We start from the raw sequence: 15,826 nt of genomic DNA on the forward strand, positions 1-15,826 counted from the left end.
AAAAAACACATTAAAAATGTGTGAAATACCCAAACATTTCCTGCCTGTAAAGTAACAGTCCCTAATAATCCCAGCGTAAATAAACGAGTGGAGAAACCGTGCGCATGGATGAACCGGACTATCGGAGCTCTCTCGGCGGCCGCCTCACTCTGGCTGATACCCGCCTACACAAAGCTGCGCAGCCTACCAGCTCATCACGTGACCTAACAACCTTCCCGCTGCCTGTGGCGCCACCGTCCCGCCCACCACAATTTCCGCTTGAGACTGTTGGCTGTACCGCTCAGCCTAACTCTACTGTCACTACCTAGCGGAGGCTCTGTCTGTTTACCACGCCCCTATAGAGTGACAATATTCCGGAGCTGGTTCTGGATTGGTTGTTTCGGCTGTCACTTAGAGCCGTGCTTGGCGAATCAGTGACTTGGCTCCCATTTTGACTGTTGAGAGGGAAGTGGGAGCTTCAGGTGTTGTGCCGCTGCTGTGGTGACGGTGCCGGGAGCCCATGAAGCCGCCGGGCGCTGAGGGCAGTAAGTGTGCTCTGGCTGCGCTGTCAGCTGCATCCGGGGGGTCTGCTTAGCTTGTACATAGGTGAGAGCCGGTGTAGGACTACAGGTACCAGGATGCCTATTGCTGAGAGCTGTGCGTCCATCATTCGGGTCCTGTCGTTCTGTAGAGTGGGGCTGACAGCTGGGCTCGGGGTAGTCCTCCCCAAGAGTCCCATAGCAGTAGGTGGAGCCCTGGGGGCTGTGGCTCCTGGTGGGGCCCCGGGGTTAGGGCCACTCAGGTGGATGGGAGATAATGAGGCAGCACTGATCAGTGGCTGTGCTGGGTGTCAGACCCCCGCCGTCTCCTCTCCAGTCACTGCCTCCGCGTGCACCATATTCTGTGGGACCCTTATAGGGCTGAGGACGGGGGTCTCCGGGGGGCCGTAGACTGTAATGTGACTGTACAGCTCCGCCTGAGACCTTGGAGCAGATTTCACAAGACGGGCGGCTTATTCTCCAGTCTGGAGAACAGAAATAATCGGGGTAAATGATGGCGACCTTCCTAGAGGGCGCCACCACCACCTAGGGCCTCACGTCAGTACTGTGCGTCAGCGCCAGGAGGGGACGTCTGACTGATGCCTGCTTGTGGCGAATGCTGATGTGTGAATAGAGACTATGCTCATTATCAGCCCGAAAGTCAGGAAATGAAATCTCCGACCACCACGATCGCACAATGTGTCACTCAGGAGCTGAGCGAGGACCGTATTTCTGCTCCCGCAGTGTGCGCTTGGGAACATTCCCTTTAACAGATGAGGATAGGCCCCTGATTCCTTGTGGTAACTCCCCTGTACTCAGTACGCGTTGTCACTTCTGGCCGTTATGTCGCTAATGCTTCTTCTCTCCCCCAGCGTCTCCGTATCTGACCGCTCAGAATCACGATGTCTCTGGACTTTGACAGTGGAGCGTTGCAGACCCAGCACGATGACGAGGAGGAGTATGATAAGGAGGATTACGCCCGAGAGCAGGAGGTGAGGCCTGCGGCCCCGGATGGCACCGCCGCCTCCTGTCCCTTCTGATCTGGAATAGGGAGGAGGATTAACGGTAGAATCTGAACCCAGCGCACCATTCATTCTTGGCTCCCTGTACCGCACACCTGCAATTCCCCTGGGGATCAATTACCTGACCCGTCTGCTCTCAGCAGTAATTACCTCTGTGATGTACCGTGCTCCTTATTCTTTTTATTTCTTGTCTGGTGAAAGTATTAAATAGTCAGTGATCCCAGCTCCACGAGCGTTAGGCAAAGTATTTCATTTGTTCTGAAATAATTTTATTAGTATTACAGGTTTTCCCCTAAAAGTGGGGCAATATTTTAATTTTTTGGATTCATTCATTCATTTCTTTATTTTTTATATTATACATGTAGGTGTTGTTTCTAGTCTTTAACTCCGTTTTGGCTTTTATGACAAACTATTTTATTGTCGCGTTCCAGGACCCATAACTTTTTTTTGTTAAATTTTTTTTTCTGCGACGTTCTTATTTAAGAACTTGTTTTTTGTACTATATTTGTGTCACCATATTCTGAGCACTTTTCTTTAGCAAAGCTGTTTGAGGGCTTATTTTTTGCATGATAAACTGTAATTTTCATCAGTGCATTTTTATGATGCAGGCAATTTTTTATCACTTTTTATTACACTTTTCAAGAAGCAAAATGGACGAAAGCATAAATTCTAACTTTATTTATATTTTTTTACATTATTCACTGTAAAGAACCATTAGCATCTTTATTCTGTTGGTTCTGACAATGACAGCAATACCAAATTGATATATATTTTTTCAATGTTTTTCCTACGTTTGCGCAAAAATTATTTGTATTTTATTTAAAAAAATCTTTTTTGGGAGGGGGTCACCAAATTTTGAAAGCTATAGCTTTTTATTTTTCTATAGACAGAGTTTGGTGAGGACTTGTTTTTTGTGGGACAATCTAGTATTTTAGTACCTTTTTTGGGTTCTCATGACAACAATTAATCTGGAATTACTTTTATTTTTGATGGCGTTCTCTTTATTCTGCGTGTCAATGCTATTAAAGAGTGTTGTTTTGTTATATTTGCACAAGAAAATCACTTTTGCATGCCCTATTGTGAGCGCTTTAACTGTTTTTTCCTTTTCTGGGTACAGTTTGGAATATGGGCTTGTAGGGCTTGTTTTTTTTGTGTAAAGAGCTCTTGTTTTTATTGTCAACATTTTGGGATTCATATGATGTTTTGATCACTTTTTTAGATTTTTGAGGAGAGATGAACAAAAACATTAACCTTGTGGATATATAAAAGTTTTATAGGACTGGTCAATAAGGAGGCAACAATATCAGCTATGCGATCTTGTGTATTTATATTTTCCATGTACCTGAAAACCTCGTATATGTAGCTTGAAAAAGGCTCACACACAGAGCAGAAACATTGCACACAAATGGGCTATTTAAAATAGCTTTTTTTACACTAAAATGATGGTGTGCTCCTTTTTTTTTCCCTACAATATTTATAAGTCCCACATGGGGACTAGGACATGTGATGATACATTGATACACTTTACTACTTATGTAGTGCAGGGCATTTTCTAGCATGTCAGTGTGTTTGATAAACAGGCTCTGGCGGGATCTGATAGGTTGAGGTATATGGCACACACAGAGGCCTTTTTTCGGAACTTTTTTTTTTTGCAATATGAACCATGGGCACACCGTTTTCTTGCTGTGCTGATGGGTTGATAAAGGGAGGAACCTTCTTCTGTCAAACTCCTCATATGCTGCTGTTACTATCTGAGCTGTTAAAATGCTCCAATTCCAGCACATGCAGCAGGAACTCTGCTGTGGATGATGGCCGGCTCCTGCTGAATTGCATGGGCACAAATCCTGATCCCATGCCATCCCTGGGACGTACTGTACTCTGGATTGTGGTAATCTGCTTGCAGTCTGATGTACAGTGATGTTCATTTGCGGGTCTGGGTTAGTTAAGGATTCCCTTTGAATTACAATGCCTTTTAACCTCCAGTTCTGGGTAGTATAATGACTAGAAATTCTGTACACGAGATGCCACATTGTTATCTAAAAGGTTATTACCTATCCATGATAACGTGTGATAAGTGGGGTCCGCCTGCTGGGTAGAGCCCTGTCTGAATGGAGCACTGGTCAAGCATATGTACCATTTTTCCCCTATGGGAATGCCATGAAAGCCGAGTACTGTACCACCACTATCCCATAGAGAATGACTAGAGCGGTGATGCGCATGTCTGTACACTTCCCCATTCAGATGGGGCATTTCCGTATCGGTGGCGTTCCCAGCAGTTGAACCCCTCACCAGTCAGGTGTGATTTTGCGTCCTTCAGGTGATGCTCTGTATGCAGCGCGCAGTGACCTGATGATGGGGAGTTTATTGGATCGTAGTTGGAAGGTTTACATCACCAGATATTAGTGTATGAAATCTAATTTTCACATCTGGTGCTCTAAGCAATGTCATTTTTTAGATTGATGCCTTTTCTCCCTACAGCTGCAGCAGCTATTAACAGACCTTCCTCATGATATGCTTGATGACAGCCTCTGCTCATCTTCAGAGCCAAACTTCAGTGACTGTAGTGACCATGACTTATCTGAACAGTAAGTAACGTCTTTTCTTGCTTTGACACTGTCATATCATTTTCACAATTGCTTTCTGACAACTGCATTTTCCATTTCAAGGCAACCTCATTGGAATCCCGAGGAACACTGGGAAAATGATGAAGAAAGATCTGATCATCAAAATGTAGGTACAATCAAGACTTTTTTTTTCCAGCTTTCCGATTTCTTGTTCTTATGGATTATCTGTTCTTGCTTATCAGTGTCAAACTGGTTATAGTGACCGAACAAAGTCTGCTCAGTATATGGGCCTACAAAATGGATCTCCTAGAAGCCAAGATGTGGACGAAATAAAGCCCACTGGGTGGGGAGCTCTTGGCAGAGACAAAGATGAAACTCTCTTACCTAATAATTATATCTACCCCAAAGAATCGGCAAATGAGGAATCGAATTTAGGAACCTTTCACAGTGACAATCATTATGATGGCCCTGACCATTGTTCAACCAGTGAGTTATATCATCTGCCAGAGGACTTTCAGCCTTATACCAATAGTGCACATCCGATGGATGAAGGCTTTCCAGAGGATAAGCATGAGAAGTTTCAGGTGAGTAATGAACATCTATCTAAAGTCATCATGTGTCTGAGGATGATGCTGGTGGAACCCCAAGAACTCAATCCTCTGCTGATTTCCAAACCCAAACCTGTTTGATGCTTGTCTGTGTCTGGTTGTTGCTCCGGCATATCGAGGACTAGTAAGTACTAATGATGCACTGTGCGGCCTTCTCTGGAAACCTCTTATATATAGGCAGGATGGGGGTCTCCTTACCCAATATGGTGGAGAGGTGACCAAGCATGTTGGCGGCTATCTTCTATTTAGTTTGGGGGTGTAATGAAACAGTCGGTATTCTCAGTAAGCCACATAGACTACCACTGGGAGTGCCACATTTATTTTCTCTTGAGATCCTCTTTTTCTAGATTTAAAGGGGTCCTGGAAGTTACGGTGCCACTGTTGCTGTGCTATATGCCATAAAAGTCTCAGACAGTAACATTGCTCAGACAAGTGTTAAGGGGGTTGCCCACTACTTCGACAACCCCTTCCGACTCCCTGTGTTTGCCCCCAGTAAAATAACACCTATGCTCACCTCTGGTGTCTGCGCCGTTCCAGCTTTATCAGCACCGACTCTACTTTTAATTGTGTGGTATTGTTATGTCACGCGATCCCTGAGGCCAGTCAGTGCTGACTTCACGCTTCCCTTCTTTCAGATAAATCAAGACATCTGGATGACGTGAGAGCCGCTGCTGCCCTCTCACCACCTCATGATGTCAATTACATCCGTGTAAGAGGAAAGTGAAGCCAGTGCTGATTGGCTGCAGGGGTCGCATGACATAACAATGTCATGTGATCCCTGGGAGAGCCAGTGCCGCCCCGTGCCTGCTACTGCGCTGCCACTGGAGGGGAGGATAGGTAGTTAGAAAAGGGGCTGTCTGTTTGTGATTGGACTAATGGATCAAAATTACCCATACATGAGAAAATTATTGATGAAACTCTGATAAAAACTAAACACTAATACAAATTGGATTTAAAACCCTAATGGAAATCGCTTTTTTGTTTTGCTTCCTGTAAAAATCATTGATGTCTGAATCAGGCCTCATACGAAATCCACTGTATATATCAGTGTGTTCAGTTTATCCTGCCATAGATTGCATAGCATTTGTAAGCTGTCAAATTACCGTATTTTTTTCCGACCATAAGATGCACTTTTTTTCCTCCAAATTTGGGAGGAAAGTGTGGGTGCGTCTTATGGTCGGAATGTAGCATGTGGGGAGGGGGCAGCAGCGAGTGGGATCGCACTGTGATCCCACTTGCAGGAGGCAGAAAAATGTTCCAGCTGCCTGGAATCCAGTGCTGGGTAAACCACATGTTCCCCATGATTAAAGTGCAGTGAATATTCATTATCCACTTCCCCGCCCACCTGTCAGCTGAGCAGGGAGCAGCACATGAATAGTCCTTCACTTAAACAGGAACACACATGGTTTCCCCAGCGCTGGATTCCTGCAGCAGCTGGGGAGATCTGTGTGTCTCGTGTAATAATAATACCTCCAATAAGAAATGCTGTATAGTTTTTTTTTTTTTATTCGCTTCGTACCTTTCCTCACGTGCATGCATTGTAGTACCTTAGTATATCCATGGTTATGACCACTGATATAGTGATAGTTAGGCCGGGGTCAGACTTGCAAGTGTGATGCGAGAAACTCACGCATCAATCTGTTGCCGGCAGTTCGGACCGGAGTGTTCAGCTGCATAGAAATACATGTGCCGGCGGCAGTGCCTTGTAATGATGCGCGAGTTTCTCGCATCACACTTACAAGTCTGACCCCGGCCTTAGTTACCGTATATACTCGAGTATAAGCCGAGACCCCTAATTTTTCCACAAAAAAACTGGGAAAACTTATTGACTTGAGTATAAGCCTAGGGTGGAAAATGCAGCAGCTACTGGTAAATTTCAAAAATAAAAATAGATACAAATAAAAGTAAAATTAATTGAGACATCAGTTGGTTAAGTGTTTTTGAATATCCATATTGAATCAGGAGCCCCATATAATGCTCCATACAGTTCATGATGGGCCCATATAATGCTCCATAAAGTTCATGATGAGCCCCATAATATGCTCCATATTAAAATATGCCCCATATAATGCTGCACAAAAGGTTAATGATGGCCTCTTAAGATGCTCCATAGAATATTATGCCCCACATAATGCTGCACAAAGGTTGATGGCCCCATAAGATGCTCCATTGACCCCCTGGGACAATGACTCGAGTATAAGCAGAGAGGGGCACTTTCAGCCTAAAAAAATGGGCTGAAAATCTCGGCTTATACTTGAGTATATACGGTAGCTAGTTGCTAGTGGTCTTAACTATAGATACCGAAGGTCCTGCACATGAGGAAAGAGGCAAAGCGAATTAGAAAAACTATACTACATTTCTAATTGACAAAATCACAATAAAAAAAAAGTATATTTATTAAGCACTAGACAAACAAAATATGATCCAATAATATTCCAATGATATAATCATACAGAGTTGTTTGAATATTAGATAAAGGTGCACCAAAAAACGCTGTGTCGCATCATGGAGGAGGGAAAGGCATGGGTTCCAACCAGACTGAATCCCAGCAGTCACTTATTGTAACAACATAAAGTGCCAGTGCACAATAACTACCCAAGCCACTACAAGGATCCACTACTGCACAGATATAACAAGGATAAACCCCATGGTCCAGTGACACAAAGTCTCACACATGCAGTAAGGACAATTAGTCCCATAGTAAAGTCTTACCCTTCTCCTCCATTAATGCCGACACACGCCCCTACGCGCGTTTCGCCCACAGTTTCCTCAGGGGGCCTGGTACTTTATGCTGTTACAATAAGTGACTGCTGGGATTCAGTCTGGTTGGAACCCATGCCTTTCCCTCCTCCATGATGCGACACATAGCGTTTTTTGGTGCACCTTTATCTAATATTCAAACAACTCTGTATGATTATATCATTGGAATATTATTGGATCATATTTTGTTTGTCTAGTGTTTAATAAATATACTTTTTTTAATTGTGATTTTGTGAGTTTCTATACTTCATTTCTTGTGGTGGGTATACAATAGGAAGTATGTCAGGGTACTATCACAATTAGTTCTGGGTGATTCTGACAGGACTAATTTGTGATTATGGTTTCTGGACTTGAGTCTTTGTTTCTGTACATTTCTAATTGGAGGTATTTGCTGATATTATTATTACACCTACTACATACTGGGATAGGATCTTGGAGATGGGAATATCCCTTTGAGTCATTATACCGGGTCAGTAAGAGGGAAGCTGTCAGCCGATATCCGTCTGAAATGGAAAATCTGTTGCTTGTGTATTGTGTAGTTATGCCAATGCTGACATGTTTTTGCAATATTTTAGTGTAATGTCATACTTTAGAGTGGATTTAATATTTTTGCCATTTCTATAGATATTCCCTGCTGCAGAGCGAAATGGCCATCACACGTCAGAGAGCATTCAGCTGAAATACAATCCATACCAACTAAATGTGACCCGGAAAGATGTAGCTGCCAACCAGGACCCTATAAGACGAGATGACAAGTATGGGGACCTGCAGAGAGAGTTCCTGGACACTGGTGAATGTAAGTTTCCTGGTAAAGAATCAGTCTGGATTTCCAAACATTGCTAACACAGTTCTGCAAAAAATAAAATTTCAAGAGATGTTTTGGTCATTCCATGTAATCTTTGTTTTTTTTTTTTTTTTGCTGCTCTGAATCAAAAAATGACCTCCGTTTTGTCATAGGACATCACATTTCCTGACAATTTAGGTCTATTGATGAGCGAGTATACTCGTTGCTCGGGTTTTCCCAAGCACGCTCGGGTGGTCCCCAAGTATTTGTTAGTGTTCGGAGATGTAGTTTTCATCGCGGCAGCTGAATGACTTACAGCTGCTAGCCAGGCTGAGTACATGTGGGGGTTGCCTGGTTGCTAGGGAATCCCCACATGTAATCAAGCTGTCTAGTAACTGTAAATCATGCCGCTGAGGCGATGAAGACTAAATCTCCGAGCAGTCATAACTACTCGGGCACCACCCGAGCGTGCTCTGGAAAACCCGAGCAACTAGTACACTCGCTCATCACTAGTAACTATGTTAAACAAGGCAACACCGCAAAATAAATGAGAATAGACTTCTAAAATTATTTTATTACAAATGTTTCATGAAAATCATCTTTGAACTGAAATGAGCTCATTAACACACACTTACCCTCCCCCCGTGAGGCTTCTCTTGGTACATTTAAGCCTGTGAGGAGCATCTGGAATGTCTCTCTGAAGCGTCCAACAGTAGTCTGCCATCATTGTAATGCTCCATCTTCCCTGGTATCTTCTCTCCATCTCTTCAGTGTCCTTGTGGAATCGTTGACCTTGCTCTTCACTCACAGCTCCCAGATGTTTTGTAAAGTAATCAAGATGGGAATGGAAGAAATCCATTTTCAAACTCATGAGGCAACCTAAAGTTTGAAATGCTTTCAGCATTCATCCAATGATTTTTTTGTTGCCTAAAACTTTCTCTATAACTAGTGATGAGCGAGCATGCTCGTTACTCGAGTTTCTCCAAGCATGCTTGTTACTTGAGTTTTTCTGAGCACGCTCGTGTTGTCTCCGAGTATTTTGGCGTGCTCGGAGATTTAGTTTGTGTCGACGCAGCTGCATGATTTGCGGCTGCTAGACAGCTTGAATACATGTGGGGATTGCCTGTTTGTTTGCCGCCAGCCAATCACGCAGTTCCTATTGATGTTAAAGGAAAAAGAAAATAAGTGGCTTTTAGGATTTTTTTTTTTTCAATATTTTTTTTTCATTGTCAAAACACGAAACACATGGAAATTATATGAAAATAATCAAACAGCCTTTTCAGTCGCAGACCTGTGTAATGGCATTGTATGTCGTTTTAGGTACATCAAATAATATACAATTTGTGCAGTTACAAGTTCTGTACAAGGCGAGAGGGAGACAACTAGAAGAATTAAGTGCCAAGTTGGAAGAAAGTGAGCGAGACATGAGATACCTCAATCACCAGCTTACTATAGTGAAAGGTGACATACGCTAATAATATCTTGGGGGAATGGGAATAATTCTGGGAAACTTTACTTATAAAATGATTTATAATTTTCTTTTAAATGCTTCTTACAATTTTCCAATATTAAGATGAAAAAGATGGAGTGGCAATGAGTCTTCAAGAATCCCAGAATTTGCTTCAGAATACCAAAGAAGTAGAGCTTCAGTTACGAGGCCAGATTACTGCCCTGGAGAAGACCGTTAATGGTCTGACCACAAATGACGAGCAGGTAAGTAATATTACTGAGGATCTGCTCACTTCCTGTCCGAGCCGGGAAGTTCAAGTCTATATGACTGGATTGTTTTAGTCAATTTATGTACATGTGCAGTATTAGGGCATAAGATGTAAGAGGAGTATCCTAGGAATATTCTATGATTATGTGTACGTGAGTGGTATCCACATGCCTGTTAGATTTCATGCTGTAATCTAAAAAATCATTTCCAGACAGGGTTTCCTTGATAAGATAATGGCTTTATACACACACGTCCATCTGCCTGTGTAAGAGCTAATGGGACTCTTTCTAATCCTTTTGTAATTCACAATGGGACAAGACAAGGGTGCCCTCTGTCCCCTTTAATATATGTAATAGTGATGGAACACTTGGCAATTGCAGTTAGGAACAACCCCAGTGTGCACGGTATATCCGTGGGCCACATTCAGTATAAAACTTTTCTATATGCAGACGATCTTTTATTATACATAACACAACCCCTCATTACTTTCCCTTCTTTAATGAAAGAATTTGAACAATTTGGATTGCTAAGTAACTTCAAAGTTACCTACTCTAAGACTGAGGCATTAAACCTCTCTCTCATCAATAGATATTCAGGGTATGAAAACTAACTTTCCCTTCCGCTGGCAATCTGATACAATTACATATTTAGGTATTCAGATCCCTTCCAATCTTGGTAAGTTATATTCTCTAAACTACCATACACTCCTAGAGACAACCCTAAAAGATTTTGCTAGCTATGATAAAAAACCATTATTATGGTTTGGTCGCATAAATACAGTACATTCAAAATGGATATCCTCCCCAGATTCCTCTATATATTTCAGTCATTTCCTATTATCCCACCAGCAAGCTTTTTCAGAACTCTTAAATCAGCATTGATTAGTTTTTTATGGAAGCGTACTAGACCAAGAATAAAACTCCAGACTCTCACTCTATCTAAGGATCGGTGGGGTCTACCGGATCTTAAGAGGTATCACCAGGCCTCGGTACTAATACATCTTTTTGACTGGCATTTTCATAAAGATTGCAAACAGTGAGTCAAAATAGAATAGGAGTATTCATCTATCCCCCCACAATGCCTTCCGTGGATGGAAACTAATGGTGAAATATTAGCAAACCAGGAGATTTTACTCCAAGCAGCCCTGCGGATATGGGATCAGTTGAGATGCAAAAACGGTTTGACAAGACCATACAGTCCGCTTACCCCCATTTTCTTAAAGGGCCACTGTCACCCCCTCCAGCCGTTATAAACTAAAAGAGCCACCTTGTGCAGCAGTAATGCTGCAGTCTAACAAGGTGGCTCTTTTAGTTTTTGATTCAGTTATTCCCTCAATAAAGCGTTTTAAAATTTGTACAAAATAACCTGTCCTTAGACCTGGAGGCGGTCCGAAGCTTCCTCGGTGAATCTCCCAACGGCCGTCACTCTTCTCTTCTGGGGATGTGGTCGCCGCCCCCTGAGCGCTGTTTCTTCTTAAATCCGGCGCCTGCGCTGTGTGTGCCTGCCTGTGACAGGCGCAGTCTTCATTGTCCGTCATAGGTCAGATGCAGGGTGCCTGACTGCGCCTGTGCGGGCAGTGTGGCCACCCTGTTGCTGAATCCCCGCCCCGCACTGTGTTATTCATTATGCACAGTGCGGGGCTGGGGTTCCTGGGCATGCGCACTGCGCTGTTCAGACGCTCCCCCGGTCCCCCGCCTTCCAGCGTTGCCGTAATATACAGGTTTCCTTGCCAGCGTTTGGAATGAAGCAGCCGCAAATAACAACGCTGGAAGGCGGGGGACCGGGGGAGCGTCTGAACAGCGCAGTGCGCATGCCCAGGAATACCAGCCCTGCACTGTGCATAATGAATAACACAGTGCGGGGCGGGGATTCAGCAACAGGGTGACCGCACTGCCGGCACAGGCGCAGTCAGGCACCCTGCATCTGACCTATGACGGACAATGAAGACTGCGCCTGCCCCAGGCAGGCACGCACAGCGCAGGCGCCGGATTTAAGAAGAAACAGCGCTCAGGGGGCGGCGACCACATCCCCAGAAGAGAAGAGTGACGGCCGTTGGGAGATTCACAGAGGAGGCTTCGGACCGCCTCCAGGTCTAAGGACAGGTTATTTTGTACAAATTTTAAAACGCTTTATTGAGGGAATAACTGAATCAAAAACTAAAAGAGCCACCTTGTTAGACTGCAGCATTACTGCTGCACAAGGTGGCTCTTTTAGTTTATAACGGCTGGAGGGGGTGACAGTGGCCCTTTAAATCCTGAATTTCCGCCGGGTTGTACAAAGGACAATTTCCTCTGTTGGAATAGTGATGACGATATTCGCATTAGTCGTTCCTCCCTTCTCAGAACTTAATTTTCCTACTGAAAAATTCTCTTGGCTAGAATACGAGCAGTTGAAATCGTTTATAAATCTTTGGAAGAAGAGGGGACGGCACTCCTTACCGGTGTCACCAACACCATTTGAGAACCTATTCCTTCAGAGCTCACCTCCCTCTCATTTGATTTTCCTTGTATGCAGACTATTAATCCATTCACTCTGTTCAGTGGATCCTGGATTTGTGCATGCATGGGAAACCAAACTGGAGACTACCTTTTCGGAGGAGGATATGCAGAAAGCATTTTTGTTTACGCACAAAATGTTGGGGGCCGGGTACGTTCAGGAGAGGAATTACAAGATCTTGACCAGATGGTATCGGGTCCCAACAAAGCTACATGTGATCTTCCCTTCGATACTAGATATGTGTTGGCGTTGTGGAACAAAGTGGAGCACGATTTGCACATTTGGTGGGATTGTGACCAAATCAGACCTTCTTGGGATGGAGTATTTAACGCATATTGTAATATCTCAGGGGAAAGAATCACTCCCTCCCCCCAGATTGCCCTCTTATCTATGCTCCCAGGCCCTATAGGTACACAAATGTATTCTTTTGAGATTCTGCTTGGCGGCAGCACGTACAATAATACCTAGACACTGGCGGACATCGGTCACTCCATCTATGTCAGAATGGCAGGACCAAATTTTGTTTATTTGTCATATGGAAGATCTATCAGCAGAAGCCACGGGTGACAACATAAAGTTTGTTCGGTTGTGGCACCCCTGGATTCTCTTTAGGAACTCACCCGAATTCTTTTTCCTTATTTTCCTGAAAAGAAAAGACTTCACAATACTGGGAAATAATTGATTTGGTCACCCCTCCTAAACACTTATTTGATCCACATTATTTATCATCCCGAATAGGGAAAACATGGACTAAATATTCCCCCCCCCCCTTACTCCTCCCCACCCTGTCCTCCCTTTGTTTGTCATATCCCTTGTATGATCTTCTCCTTTTCCTCCGTCTTCTACTTTTATATCTAATAGAATTTATATATCCTTCTTAGGTAGCGATATTCACCAATGTTGTGGTATGTTTCTCGTTTGTCTTTTTTCTACTTGATATATCTTTAACATCAAACAGAGAAAAGAGTATAGCGTATAAATTATCTTAAAAGCATCTGTGATCAACTTGGATATACAAGAGCGGTATTATAATTCTCTGGTTATTGTATTCCATGAGGCCCTGAGTGGCCCAAATGAAAATTTGTTTTTTATGTTAGGTTTTGTTATGTATAACCAATTAAATCTAATTAAACTAAAAGGCAATTCTAATTTCTACAAGATATGGCTGATAGATTCCTTGTGTTTTTTCCAACTCCACTGAGTTGCTCTCCCTCTGGAGAAATCGGTCCATCTATGCACGACATAGACCAAAAGCTAGTTGGACTTGGTTCTATAATTTTTCCTGCAGAACATACTTTAGCAATTTTTTAATACTAATTTCTTTGATAGTAACTTTACTGGCTGTTTTTTATTTTTTTTTCGTATGCACCTTTTAATCAGGCATATCAGTTTTGCAATTATTGTGAATTTAAAGGGTTCTCTAACATATATGGCGATAAAATCACTAGCCTTAGTAGTCACAGGGAGTACTGTCATCGTCAACTGCAACTTGACCCCTTTAGGGTCTTTTTCAGAGAAAAAGAGAGTGACATTGAGTCAAAGTTTTATTTTTGCTGACCGTCCAGGGGTAATTTTGAATACAGTACCCTGGTATCCATACATAACCCCTGGATTGACTGCTTTAATGTGGACCCTTTCTAAAGGGGTTTTGTTTTGTATTTTTGCCCTCTCTCTTGGAGCATACATTTTTAATTCCTGTCAGAACTATTATTTTGGACTCAGTTAGGTTATTTTTGGACTCTGATGCTTTCAAGTATGAGGCTGCACAGATTGGCGAGAATTGTTTCAGTCATTGATCCCTTAACATACTTGTCTAAGGGTCCACCGTGTTCACTTATTAATTTCAACCTTTGAGGTATATTCCAGGAAATATATAACCTAAACATTGTATTCAAAAGTAGCCAAAAATCAGTTTATCAAATGTTTCATTGAGTTAAATAATTATGAAAGACAAAATTAACATGCAACACGAGACCTGATTAAAAAAAGATCTAAAATAGGGGAGGGGGAAGGGTGTGCGTGAATGGAAAAATATATATAAAAATTGGTAAATATAGATGAGATAAAAGTTATACCTGGAGAATATTATAATAAAATCCCAATTGATCATATATGTGTGCGCTGCAGCTGAATAATATGTAACAATACTCGGATTAATCAAAAAATATATACAACATATATGAAGATAATATGTAATGGAACGTATTTTCATACGTTATATGTTGTATAAATTCCTTGTTTAACCCCTGAGTGTTGTTACATATATTAATCAGCAGCAGCTCACACACTTAGTATAATGAAATCCCAATTAATCATATATATTTCCTGGTATACCCACCTGTTACTTCATATGTATTGCCCTGTTTTTATACAATAAAATATTTGATATGCTGATTTTTGCTTACTTTTGAATACAGTGTTAAGGTTATATCTTCCATGGTGGTGGACATGCTTGGCACGTAAATGTGGCCTAAGGCTAGGTTCACATTACGTTAGTGCAGTCCGTTCAGCGCATACGCTAACGGACTGCGCTAACGCAAGTGCAGACTTTGGCACAGCGCTAGCGCAGATAGAGCATCGGCTAGCTCCATCTGCGCTAGCAGTGATGGACCCGGAAACGCTGCAGCCCGCGTCTCGGGTCCGTCACTCAATGACGGCACATCGCCTAGCACACGCCCATTGTGGGCGTGCGCTAGCGATGCGTTCGACATGGCTTTCAATGGCGGTGTTAACGGACTACGTTACACCGCGTTATGCCGCTGTGTAACGTAGTCCGTTTAACGTACAGCCATAACGCAATGTGAACCCAGCCTAAGACTACAGAATACTAAAGCCGTCTAAGGGTACGTTCACACAGGACTTTTTTGCTGCTTTTTTTTGCTGCTTTTTTTTAATGCTAATTTTCAGCTGCTTTTTACAGTACCATTAAAGCCTATGAGATTTCAGAAATCTCATGCACACACGTTGGTTTTTTGTTTGATCAGTATTTTCTGCTTTGCTGCTTTTTTTGGACATAGGGCATGTCACTTCTTTCAGCGTTTTTGCTGAATGGGTGATGAAAAAAACGCTGCAAAAACGCATGTAGCATTATTTGCTGCGTTTTTTGTGCAGAAAAGCATGGCCAGCAGGAAGGGATCTCACAGCCAAGAGCTTAGGGGTGTGGTTAGTGAGGTGTGAAGAGCCATTGTGAGCCATTGTGAGGTGTGAAGAGCCATTGTGAGGTGTCCTGATTGTGATCTATTGTGAGGGAGTTCCTGGTAGTAAGGTGTGAAGAGCCATTGTGAGGTGTCCTAGCAGCTGAAAATTGGCATAAAAAAAAACTGCAGCAAAAATTGCAGCAAAAAACTGCAGCAAAAA

General features: G+C 42.8%; 1 protein-coding gene across 2 annotated transcripts in view; it reads left to right on the forward strand.

Moving 5' to 3' along the window:
• The first annotated feature begins 377 nt into the window (after positions 1-377).
• CEP152 (centrosomal protein 152) overlaps positions 378-15,826 on the forward strand; it is a 60,336-nt gene continuing 44,887 nt past the window's right edge. The window contains exons 1-8 of one of the 2 annotated variants that reach the window (XM_077263712.1): positions 378-524; positions 1,391-1,510; positions 4,019-4,125; positions 4,207-4,270; positions 4,347-4,688; positions 8,097-8,268; positions 9,577-9,717; positions 9,830-9,969. In XM_077263712.1, coding sequence (XP_077119827.1) covers positions 1,421-1,510; positions 4,019-4,125; positions 4,207-4,270; positions 4,347-4,688; positions 8,097-8,268; positions 9,577-9,717; positions 9,830-9,969 — 1,056 coding nt within the window. In that variant the 5' untranslated portion in view covers positions 378-524; positions 1,391-1,420. The remainder of the gene's footprint in view (positions 525-1,390; positions 1,511-4,018; positions 4,126-4,206; positions 4,271-4,346; positions 4,689-8,096; positions 8,269-9,576; positions 9,718-9,829; positions 9,970-15,826) is intronic. The other variant, XM_077263713.1, reaches the window with a different exon arrangement.

The sequence above is a fragment of the Ranitomeya variabilis genome, chromosome 5, assembly GCF_051348905.1.
Source record: "Ranitomeya variabilis isolate aRanVar5 chromosome 5, aRanVar5.hap1, whole genome shotgun sequence".
NCBI classification, from domain to species: domain Eukaryota; kingdom Metazoa; phylum Chordata; class Amphibia; order Anura; family Dendrobatidae; genus Ranitomeya; species Ranitomeya variabilis.